This window comes from Glandiceps talaboti, chromosome 9 (genome assembly GCF_964340395.1).
Source record: "Glandiceps talaboti chromosome 9, keGlaTala1.1, whole genome shotgun sequence".
NCBI classification, from domain to species: domain Eukaryota; kingdom Metazoa; phylum Hemichordata; class Enteropneusta; family Spengelidae; genus Glandiceps; species Glandiceps talaboti.
In genome coordinates this window covers 26,405,774-26,424,119 of record NC_135557.1, presented here as the reverse complement: position 1 = coordinate 26,424,119, position 18,346 = coordinate 26,405,774, and the positions used below count along the sequence as shown (strand labels likewise).

The window sequence follows — 18,346 nt, the reverse complement described above, 5'->3', positions numbered from 1 at the left end:
TGTATGTATGTATGTGTGTGTGTGCGTGTGTGTGTGCGTGCGTGCGTGCGTGCGTGCGTGCGTGCGTGCGTGCGTGCGTGCGTGCGTGCGTGCGTGCGTGCGTGCGTGCGTGCGTGCATGCATGCATGCATGCATGCATGCATTTATTTTCCATAAGGTCACATTTCACGCATTCATTATCTATAGCTGTTGTTGTCGTAATTTTATACTGAATTACTCAGTTAATTAAATCAAGTTGATGCGTATTTCGGTTCAAAATCATGGTCGATGCCAAATTTCAATGCTATTCAGTGTCAGGTTCAAGGTTAGGACTTTGTGTCGTTATCACGATTTCCCTGGATGAACTCTAGAGGGCGGACCCAAATGGGCAATATGACGACATCCATGAACTTGAGAAATCGGAAAATAAATTCCAGATGAAAGCAATATAGGGGATAGTTGATATTACTTATTGTTTAGATAAGTATTCAAACATCTCATCAATAAGTAGAAATTACACTGTTGTTTAGGTAAACTTTTCAGGGTGAAGAAAAAACGCAACTTTGTATTAGTTTATCAAACAAAAAACATAACAACATAAAACTAACATCGTGACGTCTAAATTGTTGCTGATGTAAAGTTTATTTTCCAATAAACGTGACAAAGGCGCACAGATCAGACGGCTATGTTATAGAGCATAGTCTACAGTCTTTATTTAATCGTAGTTCACGTTAAATTCTCATGGTGTCACCACCATGCTAATTTGCATATCACTGGAGCGCGAAGGACGAAAGGTATGTATGCAATTCAGTACATTGTGCGTAGTCCATTTATTTCACTCCCAACAACGCCTCCATGTTTTCAAATAGAAGAAACACCTGGAGGGAACGGGTTAAGCTGTTATATTTCTTCTCTCTTGACCGAACTGCGGAGAGATAAACCGTGACAGGGAGTGGACACGTTCCGATGATATTATAGTTCATACGAAGGTAAGAGTTATCTTAAATACAGTCACATGATTGGTTCGATTACGTGAACCAACAGAGAACAGAACTACAATGTTCTTGTTAAGGTCATAAGTTGTGACTTACAAATTCACGTCGACAATCAGGTCTGCTGATTAAAAACGATGCACGATGTTTTGTCTAAAATTTGTTGTAAGGGAAATCCTAACGGTCCACATATGAAATATGTGTAGCATATGGCGTGAAAAAGTAAGTATGTTGTAATTCTAAACTTGTCTTGAGATATCCATGACCTTTGTCTTGTTTGTGTGTATCAAAAGACGTATTATGTACTCAACCTCAATGACCTCGGTACCAGACTCCATACAAGACCTCAACACCTTCCATTATTTCTCAAACATTTTAAGACCTGTCAGAGACCGTTTTATGCTCAGGTCATACCATTACGGTTTGAACTCAGTCACTCACAACTTCATTAAGTTGTCACTTTTCCATTGGAACAAACAAGGAACATAGCACATGAATTTGTCTGTTATATGGGTGTCTATATGTAAGGCATATTATTATTTAAAGCTTGGTGCACCAATTATCTTATTAGCTAGTTTTCACTGCATAGCAATTGTTTATATAGTTGTGTTGTGTACTGCGCTGGTGCCTGGGCGTGCTGGGTAGTCTATTGAAGCGTATTAATGGAACACTTATATGATGTCATAAAAGAGTAAGTAGACATTACATCCTGCTTTGTCCCCATGTGACCTGTAAGTACAGATAATGAGAATGGTATTATATGCTGTCATGTCATATGTATTATTCAGTGTGGGATAGTGGTTATGTACGTGACTGTATTGCCAATACCGTGCAATTCTGAGACAGTATTGAATAGTGGTTATGCACGTATATATTCGAGACTATATTGCGAATGCTACGTAATGCTGGTACTGTGCGGAACAGTGTTTACGTATGTACGAGACTGTTCAGGATGTATGATATTACGAGAAAGTCATTGTATTTAACAAAACAGTTTTTTAAAAACCGTCCCAGTTGCAGGAATATAAGGTAGACGGCGAATGTTTACAGCAGGGATAGAAGTGCGGCTGAGCAATTAAACACCTTATGTGTACTCCTGGAGAAGGCGAATGTTTACAGCAGGGATAGAGGTGCGGCTGAGCAATTAAACACCTTATGTGTACTCCTGGAGAATTAGCTGATAACATATGAAGACAAGCATATGGGTTTCCTTCCTCTGTAACTTACCCCCCCCCCCCCACCTCCACAGGATATGCATTAACACAAGATCTAAATACCTTAGCTAAGACATCAAAACCTGACACAAGATTGTACATGTCTTACAGTTAACACACGATAATGAATAGAAATTGTGTTGATCATGTAATGGATCTGTTGATAGCATCACACAGAAAACATACCCAAAGACAATAGTCATCCCAGACAAGGTTGTCCGCATACAAAGTGCATGTCATTTCTATCCTTTCCATACAAGGAAAGTGTAGTTTCGAATTTGAACTTAGAGTGTATATGCAGTCAGCATTGCGTCAACAGCTAGTGGCAACAATAGGTTTTAAACTGTCTTCAATTTGTCATATACAGTGAACAGTAAGTCATATATAGGAATAGTATAGAGGATAAAATATACATGTTATGTAATTTAGATATTGTTTGGCATACGCTTCTCTCTCTGGCTTCTGTGTTTGCCTGTGTGTGTGTGTGTGTGTGTGTGTGTGTGTATGTGTGTGTGTGTGTGTGCGCGTGTGTACGTACGTACGTACGTACGTACGTACGCGCGCGCGCGCGCGCGTGTGTGTGTGTGTGTGAAATTAATTTGATATAAATGTTTTTGTAGTCTAAAGCAGAATGATTTTAACAATCTGTGTTGTGCATAGTAATTTGGCTTATAAGCTTTGAAGTAGATTTTCAAACGACCATCGGGTTGCGATTAAGATGATTTATCAGATAGACAGGCACAACAACATTAGAAGCGAATAGTGATTTGAGTCTGTATCATTTCCCTTGTCCCTCAGTGAATCTCTGGGGTTATATGAAAGATGAGTGGACCAGATAGTGTTGATAAGTTGTACCTGGCTGCAGCCGGGAAAGGTGACTTACAGGCCGTTGAGTTTGCACTTCAGCATCCTGACCAGATGAATAAAGATGCCAAGGACGGCCAAGGGAGATCGGCGTTACACCTGGCAATAGTCAATGGACATACCAGTAAGTGAATATGTAGAAACACTGACTCTGATATTACTGAACCGTGCATCTGAAAAAGAAATACCTAACTACAGTTTTGCAGAACACGATAAAGTCTGTTTTGTTAAGATATACGCATCATGTCTGTTCCACCACTTTCCTTTTTTTGTGGTTTAAGTTTCCATTTAAAACTACTTCATATTGCGTTTTTTTAGAATAACACACTGATTCACGACTTGATATACAGGACATGAAACACCCTACTGACGATGGACATGTTTCGTCAGCCGCTTATTTTCAATATTCATTTGGGATTGTCCTGGTATCGAAATAATGAAAATGTCCTGCTGAAGGGCATAGCATATGTTTTTCAACGTTATGACTTAATATTATTTTTTCCTTTATAGAATGACACTTCCCAACTTCCGTTAATTCAATATTAATGTTTCTTCTTTTGAAGGAATAATCCAATCACTACTTCGTCATGGAGTAAATGTTGGCGATTCTTTACTACGAGCTGTAGATATACAGTTTTACCAAGCTGTACAAGCAATTTGCAGTTATGCTGTGAAACTACCGGTGAGTCATATTCCAAAAATTCAAACACGTTCGAGGTTTGTGGTGAACGGTTTCAACTTATTGTGTACAGAGTATGAACAGGTTATAACGCCATTTGTAATCATTAGTGTTCAAAGTTGTTACATTTGGGCGTTTCTAAATACCTTTCTTTGAACAAATTTGAAACCTAGCTAATCGTGAGAATCTTGGGAATGTTTTTGAACTTATGTAAATATTGGTCCAATATATTGTGACTACTTTTGTATAAAGTCACATACAATAAGTACACACGCGTATAAGTTTTTATTTTTAGATTTTCTGAGAGAGTTTCGCAGTCAATTTATACTTCCATGTTGGTACGTCCAATACAAGTGTATTGAATGATAATGCAAATATCGGATGGCATCGTAATCAACTAGTAGAAGCTCTATAAAAAATAATTTTGAAGCTCGCGATTTCTGTGAATATGACAAAAAACTATCAAAATAGTTTTATATATCTGTTAATATAGATGATGGAAAATGAATGGGAATTTTCCTACCACACCTTTTACAATTTGATTGTTTTCTTAATTCAGAAATGAATATACACAGTTTATGTAATGAACACATTTAGTGATTATTTTTTAGTCGTCCTCAGACCATTCGAACTCCTTAACACGGCCAATCTCTCAGGATAGTCTCACCTTATATCTGTTTCAATTTATCCACTTTGACTAAAACTGTTACACTGTGATAAACATATGTGTCTTGTCTTCGATTAACTGCTACGTATTCATTTATTGACGATTCCTTTTATCTCCATATGCTAATTAACCCTGCATATATGTTATCCAGGTTAATTACTTTCAACATAACGTTTGAGGCAGTGTAATTAGAAAATTGATCCATATGTTTAGTTTCATTTTGTTCTCTGTGTTTTCAATGAATATTATCCACGTAAAGTGATTATTTTTTGGGTTGTTTAAACCATTTCAATGTATCCCGGGGTCACCATAGGATGGATGGTAGAATCAATCATTATTATCATTATTATTTTGAATGATGACTTAGTTATTTTGCTAGATCAGTCATTGAACTTGTTCATCAACACAGTGTTTAAAATGCAACGCCCTAAGATATTTTTTTACTCTCTGATCACAAATTCATGTTTCATTTCCTAGGAGGGAGGGCACGATATCATTAATTCTCGGGCAACTGATGCGGAGTATTTCCACCCTGATATCACTCCAATTATCCTAGCAGCACATCACAACAATTATGACATCATCAAGGTAAGTGTACAGCGTCGTCAATCTATGTGTGCTAACGTACACATCACGACAATTATGACATCACCAGGGTCAGTGTATAGCGTCGTCAATCTAAGTGTGCTAACGTACACTTCACAATGTGTATAAATTTCGTGCAAAGTTCGTACGTCTAACACCCCCCCCCCCACGCACGCACGCACGCACGCACACTCACGATGATGAAGTGAGAGTCCAAAGCAAGTCGTTATCTGTCGCTATCAGGATGTCGACAAAACTGACACAAGATCAAAATTCGTACTACATTTAATGTCGATAAGTATTTTAGAACTATTTTTATTTTTTAAACAAGAAAGTGTTTGACAATTAATGTAATTGTAAGGCATAGTAGGTAGCTAATTAGACACAAAAATATTACTGTATATTATATTTAGTGTATTTTTTGGGAATACAATGGCGTCTACAGTTTATTCTCTTGGGAGCCTTTCTGAAGCATATAGTGTGAAAATGGGAGGTTTTTGTTATAAATTTATTTATTTTTGTTGTTCAGCCAAGGAAAATACGAGTGACCTTTGTGACTACGAGTCACTAGACGAGTAGTGACAGACCCTTAGTATTTTCAAGTTGAATGAAGAAAAATATGGAAGAATAAGATAATTACATTATACCAGCGCCAGTAATAACAAAGAAAAATCAGGGGAAATCATTGCAATTTTGAACGTTTTCACAGCAGAACCACTGACATATAGACGCATTGTTGTGATGTAGAACGACCAGGGTATAAACTCCTTATTTTTAGCCAATGCATGGTATAACAGTAGTTATACTCTTCCCCATTGTTTCAATGGTGCTCTCAATTTCAGTTAACAGAACACATTTTACACAAAGAAAGTGTCCACATACTTGTTAATTGTTAATCATATCTATAACACTATCCCCAACTTGTCAACCATTACAATGCAACCAAAATGTGCTGCCCTTCCTAGTATGCTTAATTCTGCACTTGTCATTCTGTAAAGTGTGTGTAAAAAATCGCCTTTACCTTGGCAGGTTTCGAACAGCACCTCTAATTCTGTACCTATCAAAGGCATGCTGCATATAACCACTTTACTACAAAGTAACTTGTGCAGAAAACAGGTTTTCATATAGAATTGTATTCATTGACATGACAATGGATATGTGCACCAGGGTTAGTAACAGAACAGAGTAGGAGGAAATGCCAACGTTCTCATATGATAAAAAAAAATAAATAAACAACCTACCTACCCTACCTCTTCTAAAATTTATTTTATCTATCTATCTATCTATCTATCTATCTATCTATCTATCTATCTATCTATCTATCTATCTATCTATCTATCTATCTATCTATCTGTGTCTGTCTGTCTGTCTGTCTGTCTGTCTGTCTGTCTGTTTATTTATTTATTTATTTATTCATTCATTTATTTATTTATTTATTTATCGTAACAGAACAGGGCTGTAGATATCAAGATTGCTGTCTGGTGAAAAAACTAACAACTCGTCAAATTCGAAGTATGGCTTCGTTATAGGACATGTCCTTGGCCGTTGACTGTTTTTATCAGGACTCTTTTGGGTAACCCACCGGCTGCACCTTGGACAAAATAACAGAGGGTTATCGAAAAATGTCCTGATAAAAACAGTAAATGGCCTCTGACCTGACATAGAATTATCAATTATATGGCAACATAGTTGAGTATTAAAGAGTTCACATATATAAACTATGTTATATATATGTTTGTCTTAAAAGTTGCTACTACATCACGGAGCTTATGTTGAAGATCCCAGAGAAAAGAGGGGAAGCTATGTAACCGAGAAACACACCTTACAACATTCCTTGGGAATGTTAAACATATTCAAAGCTTTGTGTAGTGAGGCCTACATATCTTTGACTTCCCTTGATCCAATAGAAAGAGCCTTCAAGGTAAGCTAATCCAAGTGACCAATGTGTCTTACTGTACTATCAATATGATACGTATAAGATTGGTCAATGTTTGCAATTTAGATTGTTTACTTGGTTTTGTTTATTTGTTTATTTATATTTAGGATGCACTACTGTTTTACTCATTATCATAAACAGGATCTAAAATATACTTTTTCAGAGCAATAGATTATACATTTTTTACAGTTATTATCGTAAAAGGTTTTCAAGCTGTGTCTTTGTTTTATCCTGGACATAATACTGTTTTACTCTATCATTGATACTTATTACCTGATATGCATATAATACGTTTTGTGAAGCATAATTCACTGATAAATAATTATTATATTACAATTATTATAAATTAAATTACATGAAATTCATTACATGTTTTCTGAATTAGAGACCCCGACTCGACCGTAAGATTGACATTGGATTAGTAATACAGTTCATATTTGATATCTATGACACTTTGTATATCATGAAATGATATGGCTTTTGCATTATCAAATTGATATTCTGACAGTGCATAGACAATATGACGACAAATAACTTGATCTGTCAATAGCCATGCTTACATACATACATACATACATACATACATACATACATACATACATACATACATACATACATGCAGTAGTCAATTGAAATATATAGTCAGTAGTTGTTGCAAAATAAAAATAAAGGGTCGAAGGCTATGGGAATTTTACTATCCTGTACTTACGTAATCAAGGCTTTGTGGCAACATACTTTTATTCCAACTTATGTTAAAATAATGACTTTTACAGCTGAGTGAGCGATTACGTAATCTAAGTAATCGAGAATATGAATTTCGTCAAGATTATGTACAACTCTCAGAACAATGTGAGGAATTTGCTGCAGCTTTGTTGGGACAAACACGTAACACTGAAGAGTTGACGTCGGTTCTAAATCATCATGAGAAATTAAAGTACAAAGACAAGCTTGATAGTAGCGACAACCTTCCTCAGAAGGCATTCCAGGCTATAGCTATGGAGCAGAAGAAGGTAAGGAAATCCCCTGTTTGTACAATACACAACAGAAAACTCATGGACGTTTTACATACATAATGAACAACAGTAAACGTGAATAACATTTGCATACCATATAACTAAGGTAGCCCGAATAGTACATTAAATAAACCATTCATGCAATATCTGTGTCCAGGGTAGTGGGGATTAAGACATCACTCCTATTTTAGACCAATTTCACAAATCTACATTCCTTATTTGAGACTACACTCACAATTCTACACCCCTGTCAAACGCCACAAATCTACATCCTTATTTGAGACTAAACTCACAATTCTACAGAATTGTAGCCCATCCACACTGTTATTAACAGTCCAGAGTCTTCTTTCCACAGTTTATAACCCATCCACACTGTCAACAGTCCAGTGTCTTCTTTCCACAGTTTATAACCCATCCATACTGTTAACAATCCCATGTCTTTTTTCCACAGTTTATAGCCCATCCACACTGTTAGCAGTCTCATGTCTTCTTCCCATAGTTTGTAGCCCATCCACACTGTTAACAGTCGTCCCATGTCTTTTTTCCACAGTTTGTAGCCCATCCATACTATTAACAGTCTCGCGTCTTCTCTCCATAGTTGTAGCCCATCCACAATGTTAATAGTCCCATATCTTCTTTCCATAGTTGAAGCCCATTAACACTGTTAGCAGTCCCATATCTTCTTTCCATAGTTGTAGCCCATTCACATTGTTAACAGTCCCATGTCTTCTTTCCATAGTTGTAGCCCATCCACACTGTTAATAGTCCCACGTCTTCTTTCCACAGTTTGTAGCCCATCCTTACTGTTAACAGGCCAGTGTCTTCTTTCCATAGTTGTAGCCCATCCACACTGTTGATAGTCCCATGTCATCTTTCCATAGCTGTAGCCCATCCACATTGTTAACAGTCCCATGTCTTCTTTCCTCAGTTTATAACCCTTCCACACTGTCAACAGTCCCATGTCTCCTTTCCATAGTTGTAGCCCATCCACATCGTTAACAGTCCCATATCTTTTTTCCACAGTTTGCAGCCCATCCACATTGTTAACAGTCCAATGTCTTCTTTTCATAGTTCATATCCCATCCACATTGTTAATAGTCCCATGTCTTCTTTCCATAGTTTGTAGCCCATCCACATTGTTAACAGTCCAATGTCTTCTTTTCATAGTTCATATCCCATCCACATTGTTAATAGTCCCATGTCTTCTTTCCATAGTTTGTAGCCCATCCACACTGTTAATAGTCCCATGTCTTCTTTCCATAGTTTGTAGCCCATCCACACTGTCAACAGCTGCTGATAGAGCACTGGTATGGGCCTTTAAAATCATGGAGACATAAAAGTTTTATTGAAAATGTCATCCTATCCTTTCTTGTGTGTCTTGGATTTCCATTCCTGTGTATCGCCTACTACATTGCACCTGTTGGTAAACTGGGAAAGTTTATGAGAATCCCGTAAGTAGGTGTATAGTAACAAAAATTGCATAGTTGAATGTATACAGTTGAATGTGCATAGTTGAGTGGATTGTAATAGCATAAGCTGAGTGTATAAGCTTTTTGGAAAATCCTACATAAACCTTATAAGATATTGCCTAATTACCAACCATCATTAACTATGCAAAGTAATTATTAAAATTAAAGACAACATCTGTAAGCTTTATAATGCGCGTTGGCTTTGTCATTGTCAATGTATTATGTGAAGCTTGTATGCTTTCGATATTGCTTAATTGCAATAAATCATTAATTATGCAAGTGCAAGTGAATAACAAATGCATCATTAATCTAATCGGACATGTGCACCTTGTTATTTTCGTTCTACCACAAGGGAAATGTGGATGTACATACAAATGATATGAAATGTTAAGCTTATATCCTCTAAATAACAAGATATTGAATTGAATTGAATTTATTTTCACCGGAAACATAAGGTAATAACATTACAGAGAGGAAAATACAAATACAGTAAAAGAAAATGCTCTGGTGAGGACCATGGAAATAGTTTACTAGAAACTAATCTAGTCCATGGTCCTTATCCTGTCAAAATATAGAAGGTAAAGATACACGGCGTACTTATGATAAATAATTAATAATAACAAATAATTGGTTATCGAAATTACTCATTAAAACTAAAAGCTACATCAAGAAGTCTTGTTATCGCCGACATATTTACCAAACTCTATATTTATGAATGTTGAAGCTTACATTTGTACAATATTGCCCAATTTAAACTCGCATTATTAAGACATATCGTCTAATTACTGAAAATTCTTAATTATGCAAATGACTCGTTGTGTGTAGGATTTCAATAGTTTAAACTTCAAATTTTAAAGATATGTCTTGCTTGATACTGTGTTGATATGTTTTCATTGATGCCAGATTTGTGAAGTTCTTGATGTACACAGCATCGTTTCTCACCTTCCTTGTCTTACTGTTCCTGACAACTGAGGACATTGGTCGAAAAGACACAGAAATGCTTCGCTTTTACGAGCAGATATATGGCGAAAAGGCCGTCAATGAAGGAGCTACTAAAAAACTACTGTCTCAAGAAAGAGGGAGAATACCTTACAGTGTTGAATGGTTAATATTTGTATGGATTTTAGGTAACAAGTGTTGTCACTATTCGTATGTATGTATGTATGTATGTATGTATGTATGTATGTATGTATGTATGTATGTATGTATGTATGTATGTATGTATGTATGTGTGTGTGTATGTGTGTGTGTCTGTGTTTGTATGTATGTATGTATGTATGTATGTATGTATGTATGTGTGTGTGTATGTGTCTGTGTTTGTGTATGTATGTATGTATGTATGTATGTATGTATGTATGTGTGTGTGTGTGTGTGTGTGTGTGTGTGTGTGTATGTATGTATGTATGTATGCGTTGGTCTTTTTGTTTTTAATGATGACATTCTCCATTTCTTAATGATAGGAATGACATGGCGGGAAATAAAAGAAGCATGGCGAGGTGGTTTTAGACAATTTATCAACGATCCTTGGAATTTACTCGATTTTTCCATGATTGCATTATTTTGGGGTTGGATTAGTCTGCGCGTTGTATCCTATGTCTTGGTAAGTACTATCTAATACCTAGAGGTCATATGAAGGCACTGGTGCTCTTATAAAAAGTGTGACAATGAATTATCACTTCATCCTTAGTTTTGTAAGGAGGAACAATAGATCTATACATAATACATAACTAGGATGAGAGAAATTATTCAAGACTTGCTTGGCGAATATCTTTAGGAGAAAGTGGCGAAATGGGTTCCCTAAACTTACTTATAGAACTTTGTCCGGATTGCCTAAACAAAATGTTCCTCAACTAACTACAACCATGTTCACGATATTGAAGTCGTCATGTGATCATGACTTACTGTGATTGGCGCAAACCATGTTGACGTCATATGACTTACTATGATTGGCTACCAATATGCTGTCTATACTCTATCCAGCCTATAGCAACACGAAAAGGAATTCGAAACTATACACGTGTACACGTAACCGTAAATGACCCCCCTGACTACACACACCCTCCCACTGTACACACAGTCAGCGAGTCCACCCGCTCAACCACACACCTGATGATCCTTTTGGTGAAACGGACCGTAGTGTAAATCCATTATGAAATAACGAACTCGTCTTCTTATATATATATATATATATATATATATATATATATATATATATATATATATATATATATATATATATATATATATATATATATATATATAGGAAGTCAGTGGTAAGATTTGTCCGTAGTACAGTGCTCGATACGTCTGCACGCAGAGCAGAGTTGATGTTGATGTTGATGTACATCAACATCTCCTGACGAGTGATTTACTCACGAAACAGGCTTGTAGAGACGAAAAACCCGACTTGATTTTCTTCTACCCTCAACATTATATATATATATATATATATATATATATATATATATATATATATATATATATATATATATATATATATATATATATATATATATATATATATATATATATATATATATATATATATATATATATATATATAAACACACACACACACACAAAATACACAAGTTATGGTACGGAGCCGTTACTCAGAGTTTCACGCTTGAATGCGATCTTCGGACGACTAAATTTTAACGGAAATTCAAGTGATTGAATTCGAACTCGCAGAAGAACTGGTACCCGGATGTGATGCGCGTTGAGGTTTGACATGGTGGAATGAAAGAATGTATTTGTTTTCATGGCGGCACTTTGAAATCAGTTCTGATCGTTTATTAAGGAGTCCTGATTTATTTGCACTGATGATAAACATCTTCTCTGTAAGACACAGGTTGCACCTTTATGTTGCATTAGAGTAGGCGGCTGCATGGGCAATGATGGCCCAGTTGATGGAATACTGGTGGCCCGACTCCTTTATTTTCCAGACACACTTTGAAAGTTCAGTACAATTTCCATATTTGTTATTGGCGAAAGAACACTTGTGGTTATATATATATATATATATATATATATATATATATATATATATATATATATATATATATATATATATATATATATATATATATATATATATATATATATATATATATATATATATATATATAACTCGGTGAGTATCAATCTGCTAAGACAGTGCTCCATACTGCAGTGGCAGAGCGTAATAGTTTTGGTAGTACTGGAACTCTTTCTTGGTTGTAACTCAGAGTTTCACGCATTGTGCGATCATCAGACAACTCTATATATAAAATGTTCAACTGTTTTATTCCAACAGATTCATAAGGAACGAGAGGTTTTACTCAGCACGGTTAAGAGGGCAGCCGCTGATTCTACTGCAGCAGACACAGCAAACCAAGCAACTGATAACTCAGAGAGTAGCTCTACAACCAGTGATTTGTATACATTGATTGAGGATCAACATTTAGAAACCCGTCGACTTACTCAACAATTCATAGATAACATGGCAACAATGCTAATTCAGAATTTGACTTCCGTTATTGATAGTCAATCGTGTACCCATTCTGTATTGCAGTTGACAAGAATTATCAATAACGTGTTTGGATTGAGTCAAGATACAAGTAGTATTGATAGCGACTATGTGTTTGATTCTTTCTCATTTTATGAAGACTTTCACCCAAGTATCAGTTCGCCAAGAAAGAATTGGAATCAGTACGACCCATCACTGATAGCAGACCTCTTGTTCTCAGCAGCTTGTGTTCTGTCTATGCTGAGATTGCTACAAGTTATTGTCATCAGTGACGTCATTGGACCAATGCAGATATCTGTCACCAAAATGATCATAGATATCTCCAAATTCCTTTTCATTTTCTTCTTGATTTGGATGGCATTTGCTATGGGTATGACCCAGGTTTACTGGAGTTATGCTTTGGATGACCATTTACGCTGTAAGAAAGAACAAAATGAAGATTGTGACCAGGCATTTGGCTCGTAAGTAGACTTTTAGAATATATCACTTTATCCACATGAAAGGAATTCGAAATTGAATACATTCGAACAAAAAATATTGATACCCTGATCGTACTATTTCATGATATATAGCTCTCCTCTGTCACTAGCACTGATGTCGCCGTGCTCGAAATATGTTAATAAGTGTATGTATACATATGTATAGTACAGTATTAATCTTTACGGTCCGGCGCGGATGTGGGTTTTGCAGACTGAGGTTGTATGGCGGAAGGGCCCAACTTTAAGAGGGCATGTAGATGTGCTACCGAGGTCCGCAAAACCCATATCTAGGCCTTAGTTTATGTAGTGGCACGGAAACATTTGAATCACATAAATTAGCAGTGAAATACTATTTTATTCGTAAAATGTATGTATTTTTTCTCACAAGTTATAATTTCGTTTATACTGTCTTCACAGTTTTGGTAGCAGCATGTCAACATTATTTTGGTCTATTTTTGGTCTTGTTGAACTGTCAAAATTGAAGGTCAAAGCTGAACACGATTCGGTGGAGACGTTTGGTTTAATTCTGTATGCTTTCTACTACGTCATTGCTGTTGTGGTTCTTTTAAATCTACTTATTGCTGTGATGAGTGACACTTACTCCAAGATTGAGGTAAGCATTTTGACCTGACTTACACGTGCACGTGTGCTCTGAATATATGTATCATTTCTGACTGGAAGAGGACAAATACATTTACCTGTATGTATGTATGTATGTATGTATGTATGTACGTACGTACGTACGTACGTACGTACGTACGTACGTATGTATGTATGAATGGAATGTATGTATGTATGTATGTATGTATGTATGTATGTATGTATGTATGTATGTATGTATGTATGTATGTGTGAGTGTGTGTGTGTGTGTGTGTGTATGTATGTATGTATGTATGTATGTATGTATGTATGTATGTATGTATGTATGTATGTATGTGTATGTGTGTGTGTGTGTGCGCGCGCGCGCGCGTGTGTGTGTGTGTGTGTGTGTGTGTGTGTGTGTGTGTGTGTTATATGTTGTTTCATTGTAATCTCTAATGAGTACATGACCCACTAAAAATATGTGCAGTGAAAAATCATCATGTCTTTCGCTTACTTTGAACAATTTTTGTATACATTTCTTGCTCTGTCTACCTAATATTGTGTCTGCCTGTGCGTCGATGTCCCCTCTTCTTCCTTTGTCTAACTGTCCGTCTGGGTCTGTTTGTCCTAATTTCTTCGATAACAGGCTAATGCTGACAGCGAGTGGAAATTTTCACGTTCAGAAATGTGGGTAGTATTCTTCGAGGAAGGGTCAACTCTACCCCCACCATTCAATATATTGCCAAGTCTGAAGACTGTTTTTGGATTTTTTCGTTCCCTCTATTACCTGATATGTCGTAAAGCAGCCAAACTGAGAACAAAGGTATGAATTCCTTTTTAGCTTAAGTTTGCCTTTTGAGAAACATTAGTATCAGTATTAGCACACACACACACACACACACACACACACACACACACACACACACACACACTCGCGTTTGCACACACAGACAGATACATACATACATACATACATACATACATACATACATACATACATACATACATACATACATACATACATACATGTATCATTAGATTTAGAAAGGTCGCCTTGGCCTTCTCTAGTTGCTCACACAATGTACATTATTCCTGTCGTATTCGAAAGCATCCGAAGACATACGATGTAATTAGCGTTAGTAACATATCAAAGGACAAAACACCACGAGTCAGTAACCTATCAAAGCATAAAACACCACGAGTCAGTAACATACCAAAAGGATAAAATACCACATGAGTCAAGACCCTATACCTACATGTTATAGTTATCTAGTACGTAAAACATGTCATCCGATGTTTGTTTTTGTATCAGCTGTATTGTTGTTTTACCTAATTTTGCTTGAAATCTTACCTTTGCTTACTTCAATTCATTCAAGCAACCCACCGATGTTTTTTTCGCTGGTTGTTACATTATACCATTACACTCTACCTTGTTGCCATGTTGTATTCTTCAACAAATTGCATGTTATTTTACGTTTAACTTGTTTTGCGAATGCCATTTTGTCATATCTGTAGAAACAACAGGAGAAGATACAAATGAAGGAGCGCATGTATCAGGTAAGAAAAAAACAAAATAAACTATTAAAAATATCTAACGACATTAATCTTATATGAAAATAATTGCTTTCAGCAGATGAAATGTGAAAGATAGTTGATATTATCCCACTCCCCATCTCACGTATACACTTATTTGTTGCCTACATTTGTTGAAATTTTAGAAACGTTCTTTTTTTTAGGATGTGGTTGGTCAGTTATGTTTGCGGTATTTTGCAGAGAAGAAATCAGGGATTGGTCGTGAGTCAGAAGGAGGTGGAATATCCACAGTTGAATTCATGGGATTTAAGCAAGATATGTCTGCATTCAGGTAGGTAATATAGTATTATGTCATTCTGACATTCAGGTAAGTAATATTCCTTGACATTCACTAGGGAATCGTAGATATTGTGTGTTATAAATACAAGTTATACAGTAACGTAATTATGCCAGTGAAGATTCAAATTTTGAGAAAAGATCAAGGAGTCCATTCGAAAGATGGTCCATTAGCCAAAACAAGCTATATCACTCTAATTTAATGTATATCTTTATTTCGGAAACAAACACATAAACTGACAATACAACACCAATAGATACACATAGCCAGGAAGTCTATTAAACAAACAGTCAACTACTTCAAGCCTGACAAAAAACTTTCCCAAATACAGGTTTAACAGTTAGCTAGAATTCTTGCCAAATTATAACCACAATTCGATAACATGCACCAGGTGCTTTCTAATATTTTCACAAATCACCTCGTGGTAAGTTACGAGTTTGTACGTTAACATTGTGTTGACCATAGCAGACCTGCCATAGAAGAGAGTTTGGAACAGAGGCCCATTAAAGCCATGTGCCACTACATAGAAACTGGCACTGGAGGCGTAATAACGTTGTTCCTGAAAGTGCAAGTAAGGGTGTAAATGTCTTTTCCAGGTTTGAATTGTATGGTATGATTCAGAAAATGGAGAGATCTATTGTGTCATCTAACCAAGGAAACATACATATATTGGAAGAGATGGCAAAAATGGAAGCCCGTATAAATAGCACTAATATAGGAGACAGTGATGCCTTCAAGAGAGTACAGGGTCAGCTGCTGCAGCAATCGGATGAGGGAGCTAAGAAAATTAAAGCATTGGAAGAAAGACTCGAAAAGCAGAAAACTGATGCTACAGACTTTGGCACCGACACATTCATGAAAATGGCTGAGCAACTGCAGCGTCAGGAAAGCCCTGCACTTGACAAACCATTACAGACTGTATGCAAGAAGACTACTTCGCGGGAAGTGGAAGTCCAAGCAACACCAGAAGATATTATTCGAGAAACATCTCGCCTGTCACACATTGTTGATGTACACAGCTCTGCTAGTGAAGAAGATGATGGCGACCAACTGCAAGTAGTAGAGGAACCATTGTCTGCACAATCTACAGAAGCCGGACCTATTGATGTTAAAAAGGATGCACGATCTGACACAGTGAAAATATTTAATCTAGGTGGAAATGTATACTTCCCCGGCCGTTCTGGTGAGAATGCTGAAAAAGAAGGCATATCGCCCATTTATCAATTGTTTGAAAAACTGAGTGAGGACAATTAAAGTGAAGCTCCTACACGGTGATCTTAAATGAATCTGATATTTCCTTTGTCTGCTGACAATTTATATTAATGCTGCGTATGGAAGCAACCATATCTAATTTCGATTGTCTGAACTAAGTGGGTTAAAATACGAGTTATATGTCACTACAGCACTTACATATCCACACTTACTGGTGACGGGTTTCTCTTCCTGGCTGCCAACGCACAGTTTAAAGAAATAGTAACGGAAATACCGTTAGTAGCAAGCAAAGATGACTGATTACAAACGTACAGAATGCAGTGAAAGTTTGGAGCAACTATCAGTAGGAAAGATTGAGTGATAAAGAGTTGTGACATTTGTTTATCAGTACCGGTAAATAATTTCATTATAGCTCACACTGTGAGCTGCAAAGAAGTCAGCAAGTGGCATGATGAGACCATGTGTGCGTTTTCACAAAAATATGTAATAATTGTATGGGTGCTGCCATGTTCTATCTCATCCATCTAAAGTGTGGAGTGCACGAGAATAACGGTTACCACTTTATGTCCTATCTAGTGTAAGTTTTTATAATTGATATATTATTTACTTACTGTTTAAGGTATTGCGGGGTGGTACCAATAACAACGTGCACAAATGTCATTTTTTTCTGGCTTTTGAAAGAATGGCATACCAGTCACAGTGTCTCCTAAAACTTTCCATTCGTTTTGGATTTTCTGAATTATGATATCGTTTCTCAACAACATGGAATCAAATATTACTGCTATACACAGGTTTGTTCCATGTCCCTTTAAGGTGGACAGGGTCAAGGGTCAAGTATGGTTCTTTTTAAAAGTTGCCAGTCATATGAATCTGATGTACATATCAAACTATGCATACACAGCAATTGTGTATTCTTGTTCACAATTGCATAAAGTTTTATTTTTAGTAATCTCAGATGAAAGATCTGACTCACTTTAGTAGCTTGACATCCTAATAACGTTGAAATATGAAGTCAGGTATAATTTACTATTCGGTCGTGAATTCATTAACTATGTAAGTAGAATAAATGTGTACATAACATACAAACCTGTCCAAACATACCTTTTAATTTGCATATTGCTCAGCTAATAAAGTTTATAGACATGGCCAGGTTTGAAATTAATATCAGGTACACACTTTAATTCATTTTACATCTTCTTGGTCAAGCGTCAAGCAATTTCTGGCATGTAGAAGAGCTATTGGGGTATCTACTGTGCTGAATATCAGTAAAATAATCACTTTTGAATAAATTGCAGTA

General features: G+C 36.3%; 1 protein-coding gene across 1 annotated transcript; it reads left to right on the top strand.

Annotated features, from left to right (window-relative positions):
• The first annotated feature begins 851 nt into the window (after window positions 1-851).
• Window positions 852-18,286, top strand: LOC144440183 (short transient receptor potential channel 4-like). Its single transcript, XM_078129474.1, has 15 exons — window positions 852-968; window positions 2,984-3,173; window positions 3,613-3,731; window positions 4,873-4,983; window positions 6,728-6,901; window positions 7,690-7,926; window positions 9,193-9,380; window positions 10,302-10,525; window positions 10,859-10,998; window positions 12,694-13,367; window positions 13,803-13,998; window positions 14,614-14,790; window positions 15,483-15,524; window positions 15,704-15,831; window positions 16,434-18,286. Exons 2-15 carry the CDS (start codon window positions 3,008-3,010, stop codon window positions 17,089-17,091), a joined length of 3,234 nt encoding a protein of 1,077 aa, XP_077985600.1. The 5' UTR covers window positions 852-968; window positions 2,984-3,007; the 3' UTR covers window positions 17,092-18,286.
• The last annotated feature ends 60 nt before the right edge of the window (window positions 18,287-18,346 follow it).